Source organism: Camelina sativa, chromosome 15, assembly GCF_000633955.1.
Source record: "Camelina sativa cultivar DH55 chromosome 15, Cs, whole genome shotgun sequence".
Taxonomy (NCBI): domain Eukaryota; kingdom Viridiplantae; phylum Streptophyta; class Magnoliopsida; order Brassicales; family Brassicaceae; genus Camelina; species Camelina sativa.
Genome location: NC_025699.1, coordinates 11,080,568 through 11,087,885, shown reverse-complemented (window position 1 = coordinate 11,087,885; position 7,318 = coordinate 11,080,568). Strand labels below are relative to the sequence as shown.

Here is a 7,318-nt window from a genome sequence, read left to right as displayed (position 1 = left end):
CGAAATAAGAAAGTATCAAGAATGTCGATATCTATCAGCATGTGAGGCGATGTGGCGCATCTTTGCCTTTGACATTCATTACAGCCAGCCAGCCGTACTACGCCTTTCCTTGCATTTACGAGACCAACAACCTGTTACATATAGTGCAGACCAAAGCCTTGACAGTGTAATCTCATGCCCAGGTATTGACAGAACAATGTTCACAGAGTGGATGAAGACGAACAAAACAGACTCTTTCGCACGTACATTAACATATGCTCAATTCCCACTATGGTATGTGTGGAATACAACCCCAAAAACGTGGACAAGAAGAAAGCAAGGTTACACCATCGGCCGAATTGTCAACATTCATCCAACAGTAGGCGAGTTGTACTACTTGAGACTGCTTCTAGGCGTGGTCATAGGACCAACAAGTTATGACGACATTCTAACAGTAGATGGAATCGTGTACGAGAACTTCAAAGATGCGTGTTTGGCCAGGGGTATGCTTGATGAAGATAAAGAATGGATAGAAGCATTAGAGGAAACTCGTCAGTGGGGTTTCCCATGCCAGCTGCGTAGTCTCTTTGTGACACTCTTAATCTATAGTTATGTTAGTAGCCCATTGAATTTGTGGAACCATTGTTGGCGGTATATGGGAGATGATATTGAGCACACGCAAGGGAAAAAACTAAAGCTCCCTAAACTTCACCTCAGAGAGGAGCAACTAAAGAACTACACATTGCTAGAGATTGAGAAAATCCTGCAGCAACACGACAAAACACTTGCAGACTTCCCGGATATGCCATTGCCAGACAAAGAGATGATGAAAGAGCTTAATAATTCATATCTTATAGAAGAGCTAGGTTACGACGAGGACGAACAACAAACAGAGCATGATCGTTTATTTGGCAGTTTGAATCAGGAACAGAGAATGGTCTTCGATGGAGTGATGGACTCCCTAGAAAATGGAGACGGCAGATTCTTCTTCCTTAATGGACCAGGGGGTACTGGGAAGACGTACTTATACACAACATTAATAACAAAGTTAAGAGCTATGAAGAAGGTGGTATTGCCAGTTGCATCCTCAGGCATTGCAGCTTTGCTTCTCCCAGGAGGCCGAACAGCCCACTCAAGATTCAAAATACCAATAAACCTCCACGAGCATTCTATGTGTGATATCAGAAAAGGATCAATGCTTGCTGAGCTGTTAAGGAAAACAGATTTGATCATTTGGGATGAGGCACCTATGACGCATCGTTTTGCGTTTGAGGCGGTAGACAGATCAATGCGGGATCTTTTAGCAGAAGATGATCCCAAAGCAATGCATAAACTCTTTGGAGGCAAGACAGTATTACTTGGTGGCGATTTCCGGCAAATCCTACCCGTTATAACAGGAGGAAGTCGGCAAGACACGGTCTTAGCAACAATAAACAGATCATACCTGTGGGATTCATGTAACTTCTATAGCCTGACCCAGAATATGCGTCTAAAAGTCGATGAGATCAAATTTGCTCAGTGGATACTTCAAGTTGGGGATGGAACAGCACCAAAAAGAGAACAACATAGAAATAGCTACGACGAGGTTGACGACATCAAAATAAATAGAGCACTTCTGTTACACAACGGCGACAAACGGATTGCACAATTAGCGGCTGATGTATATACGGATTTCACGAACTCGTACCTAGACAGAGAATACATAACAAAGAGGGCGATTCTAACTCCAAAGAATGACACTGCTCATGAACTCAATATGTTTCTCCAAAACAAGATCCCAGGCGACGCCAAAACATATTTGAGTTTCGACAGTATAGAGATGGATGGGGATTCAACCGACTCAGATGAGCTGTTATACCCAGCAGAATTTCTAAACTCACTCAAAATCTCAGGAATGCCAGATCATTGTTTGGAACTGAAAATAGGCTCTCCAATTATGCTCATACGAAACTTGAATCAGAAAGAAGGACTTTGCAATGGAACAAGGCTAATAGTTACACGATTGGGGACCAGAGTCATTGAAGCAGAGATATTAACTGGGATAGCAGTTGGAAACAAGGTGGTCATCCCAAGGATAATACTGTCTCCACCTGATGAGAAGTGGCCATTCAAATTAAAAAGACGCCAATTCCCTCTTCGTTTGAGCTATGCAATGACTATTAATAAAAGTCAAGGGCAAAGTTTGGAACAAGTGGGCTTATATTTGCCTAAACCAGTTTTCAGTCATGGACAACTGTATGTGGCCCTATCCCGAGTAACATCAGAAGCAGGACTGAAGGTCCTAAACATGGAGGAGGAGGCAACACATACAATTAAAAACATTGTATACAAAGAAGTATTCAACAACACCAAAGCCAGTAGGTGACAGCAGGTATTCTTATGCATGGTTCTCATCGTCCTCTATTCTTCTTTGAAACAAAAGAAGAAAATATATCTTCAGACAATCTACAGATGCGTACTTCTTCGTCAGCTTTCGCCAACTGTTTCAATGAGAACAGAATATTGAAAAAAAACGAAAACAAAGGCTGAAGAGAGGATAGACAGCGAGAGTATCTGGTATGAACTTCTTCTCTTAACTCTTATTTGAAATGCAGACTCTATTAGTTTATTTACATACCTTTAACGAACAGCGAAGGTGAGAGAGAAAACAGACCACCTTTGTGAGACAAGATATGAAATGATATCAAGAAATGCAAGACATAGGTAAATGAAGATCATCAAATACAGGGAATTAAACACACCAAGAAAGTATCCTTCCTCTGGGGCACACCCAAAGTATCCTTATATTCAATTTATTTAAATATTAACACATCATTTTCATATTTATACCCAATTTCATAGGCACACTACATATACCAGTAAATTGTTTTCCTTGTGGGGGTACACTCCAACTAGATATCCCACTAAATGGAGGATACATTACTACATAATCGTCAGCCATTACGTGAACTACAACTTAAGAAAGAGATGAGAATGGAGAGACATCAAGTCTCAACTAAAGTGTCCTCCCAAGGTTTTATTATATGATTTCTCTAACTTCAAATTCATTAAGCAATAGATGTATCTCTATTCTGTAGGGAAGACATTAATGTGTTAACCACACTGGAGGAATTTGCCAGAATATTATAGTGGATATTGAGAGGACAGTCTCTCCCCAGACATAGCGGTACCCACCGTGAACTGGGTTAACAAAGGTATTAGTTCCCCAAATAAACAAACGAAGCCAAAACAAGGGCCCAAAATAGCGGTAAAACAAAAAACTGTCCAACATATAGGCCTAAAATACTTGTCATAAACATTCAGAACTCACAATAAAAGCAACCAAGAGAAGGTGAAAATAACATTGTGGGAAAACATTATGGGTGGAAAAAAACAACCACTGAAAATAATTAACCATAACGCAATGGGAAAAACAAAAAAAACATTATAATTTATTAAAAACAAAAACACCTACAATTAATAGAAAATGGAAAAGGGGAAAAAACCAAAATTGCAAATCTATCATACTCCTAATATTAATATAACCTACGCAACGCGTGGGATTTTACCTAGTTAGCAAGAAAATTGGGTCATAAAAAGAAAAATATTCTAAAAGATTAAGTACAGACTTTTCGGGTTCTTTGTTTTTAAGAATTGTTATTCACATTAGCATATTACAATTTTGGAAGACTATTGTTACATGCTATAATCGTCACTTATTGTGGCTGCTTTCATGTCGTAAACAATATAATGGATTCGATTTTTATTTTATTTATTACTGGTTTGAACTTAGTTGTGGCTGTTTTATGTTTTTCTTGCCTCTGATTGTTTCTTAAATCTATTTTCTTGAAAAAAAATCATGTGTTATATATAGTTTCTTTCTAAACTTCCATTAATATACTCAGAGGTTTGTGTAGAATACCGAAGAGAAAATGACTTTGTTGAAAAGGAAATAGAAATATGATTAGTAACACATGCATCTAAACACTGAAAAGGATCTTTAGCCTTTAACCACCATCGTTTTCCATGTATATATATGATTTACAGCTGAATCCATTGCATAATCCATATGATTTTTGGCAAAAGCCTGAAGAAATAGATAGAAGAAAAGCAATGTTTGTGTAGACTAATTTGGCCGGTAAAATCAGAAAACTGATGAATAAAGTACAAGAAAGTATTGCTAAAAGATGCAGTTACAGTTATTGAATGAGAAAAAGAGATAAGTTATATGAAATTATGGAGACAAAGGTTGAAGTGACTAAACTTAAAGTACGAAGAGATCCATCAACAACATTTACAATGTAGACATCAAAGAGTAATCTCTTTCAGTTTGTGAATTGTGAGTGGAAAACAAATCAAGAACTAAGGGTGAAATCCCTTAACTTAAGGTAAAACTAAAAATATATTCAAAAACTAAAATTTTGAAATTAAAAGCTTATATATTATATAATGATGTAAATAATAATAACCCAAAAAGAAAAATTACCATTGAAATTATTTAAAATTATTCCAAACAAAATATAACAAAATATATTAAAATATTAAATTAAGAATAAAACAATATATATATATATATATATATATATAATTTAAATAAAAAACAACATGCAGCCTAGCACAGGTATCAACCTAGTACACCTAAAACTTCTAACCTTTCTTTTAGCTTTCCGATTTTTCTTGGTTAATAATATTGTACGCTTAAAAATTCAACCTTCTTTTTCATGTTTGCAATAATATGTCTTACTAATACTTGCTCACACAAACCTCTGTGCTGCGTAGAAAATCTTCATTACGTATCCATATGGATTTTAGTTTTAGAAAAGGTAAACTTGGGAAAACATACGATTAAAAAGCGACTCTTTAAATTAGAGCTTTAGTAAAGTTTGAGTTAGAGATAGTCATTACTCGAAAGAGGTCGATAGTGTTAGTTCAGATTATTACTTGGAATCAAAATGTAGTTGATGGATAAAACTTCAGACAAGTAAAAAGACATGGATTTTTCTTCCATGGCTTTTGATAGAATAATGCAGCGGATGTTATTGCTACTAAACTGGTGATCAGCTTGCAGAATGATACAAAATGTCCAACATTGTTTTAAACCCAATGAAGTTGTTTTCTTGAAGACATGATCTTTGGTCACCAAGATGAACCCCTTTTATTATCTCTTAAAGTAATAGCCTCAAATATGAAGTGCATTATAAGTTCCTTTAAAGAACAAGCATTGGGATATGTTAAAATCTTACCGTACCCCATTGGGAAGATCATCAACGAAAGTGAGCAACATTTTAAGCTTGGATCATCCTTGAGAGACTGAACCAGCTAATTGCAATCTCCAGTGTTATGGCATCTCACACCTTACTCTACTTCCTCTCCTCTGTTTCATCCTCCTTCTCACCAACACCGCCGCCACAGAACAAGACAAGCCACCATCGCCACCACCGAAACCCTCCCCATCCCAATATCTACAAATGTCTGTCTATGCAACTCCTATTAGAGAGATAAATTGACAACACATGCATGAATATGGAGTTTGGCAGAGTCAAAAGAAAAAGGATGTATAAATTATTATAATTTCTGATCAGCAAAAACTGTGTAACCAAAATTGAAACAAAACGATGATAACTGATCGGTCTTGTTCACAAGACATTGCAGAAGAAGAAAAAAGGAATGAAAGAAAATAAGCAATTATTTGATTAATCAATAGTGAGTCTTCTTCTTCTTGCTTGTTGGTTGATCCTCTTCTTCATCTTTTTCTTCTTCTTCATCTTCATCATCATCATCATCTTCTTCTTCTGCAATTTGGTTGATCTGAACTAAACTTGGAAAAAGAGAAGGAGTAGTGACAAGTGGGCAGCATTCCAAAAACTCGCTGAAGTTGAGAGCTCCTGGTATGTAAGGCACAGCTTCTCCAAGATGAAATTTCTTAAGGTAGCCATTATCTCCAATGACGTAGGCAGAGTCCTCGTGACGGGTCAACTCAGACTCGTCATAATCAATAACCACGGCGAGTTTCTTCTCCTCGTCAATGAAGAAACTGCCACCCGCAGGGCAAACATAAAAAAGAAAACCATAGTGTGGTTCCATATCAATTTTTAAGAAAGGGATCCACGACACAGAAGCAGCATTGGGAATCATAGAAGTTGTGACCCAAATCTCCACCACTGTACCATTTTGGCCCTGAAATAAGAAGGCGAGTTTCTGGTCTCCAACAAGAGAAGAGAGAGCTCCAGTATCCACGTCAGAATAGTAGTCAAGCGGCAGAGGAAACGTCTGTCCAAAGCTCTCTGTTGTACAGAAGGGGGCAGGGGTGTAAATTCTGCGTCTCCTCCTCCTCCTACACTTGGCTTCAATATTGCTTGGGTGGCAAGAAAGTAAGTGTTACCCTTCAAAGACGCACCGCGCTGAAAATAATCTATGTGCCAATCGGGAGTGGTGATAACCCTCCATGAATTAGAGCTCAAATCATAGATTTCGTACCCAAAGGAACCACCCCTTTCAAAATCATACGATGACCTCAAGATTTTGTGTTTACGGTTATTGTCGCATCCAATAGCATACCTGTCTAATCTGTGGTAAGGAGTACTGCTGTTTCTGGGTTGGATCCACCTGGTTTGACCCAAGTAAGGGTTCCAAACCACGAGCTTACTGTGGTCCCTTGTGGCGCATAACACCAACCCGTCGCATTGAAACACATTAGATACCTCAAGAGCTTCTTCTACTTCTTGATCACGTAGAACCCCATTACAATCCAACTCCTTTATACATGGATCCGCGAATTCTTCGCCTTCGATATCGAACCTCACTGAACAAAGCTTGTACTTCTTCATCATGAACCCTAGAAACTGATGCTTCTGTTCTGCTTTACATAGAATCTTCTCTTTGGATAGAGCGTTCCATCGTTTGCATGTGGATCTCACCGCTCCTAGAGAAGTTATCGGAACCATCGAGAGTATATTCTCTACCAATTCCTTTGGAAGATCAGCGATCGTCGTCATTGTTTCGAATTGAAAACACGTCGGCTTCTCTAACTGGTTTTGCTCTGCCCACTCTCCTCTTTTTATATATTTTTTCCTTTTGAACAATAAAAAAAAATCTATATATATAAAGTTAATTTTGCTCACCTAATCAATTTTCTTTTATTTTTTTTGCATAAAAAATATTATTTTTAATATTCATTAATTGCATATTTATTAATTATAATTAATAACAGTTAAAAATAAATAAAAACCGAATTAACTAAAATTAATTAAATTTTAGAATAGTATAAACAATAATATATTTTTTAGTAAATAACAAAATTAATAACTATCTAAAAAATGAATTAAGTAAATTCAATAAAAATTTTAAAATTGTAAAAATA

General features: G+C 36.9%; 1 protein-coding gene across 1 annotated transcript in view; it reads right to left on the bottom strand.

Annotated features, from left to right (window-relative positions):
• LOC104748352 (putative F-box protein At3g20030) overlaps positions 1–6,953 on the bottom strand; it is a 7,571-nt gene extending 618 nt beyond the window's left edge. Inside the window, exons 1-2 of the mRNA XM_019236706.1 lie at positions 6,297–6,953; positions 5,892–6,243 (exon numbers count right to left, since the gene is read on the bottom strand). Coding sequence (XP_019092251.1) covers positions 5,892–6,243; positions 6,297–6,953 — 1,009 coding nt within the window. The remainder of the gene's footprint in view (positions 1–5,891; positions 6,244–6,296) is intronic.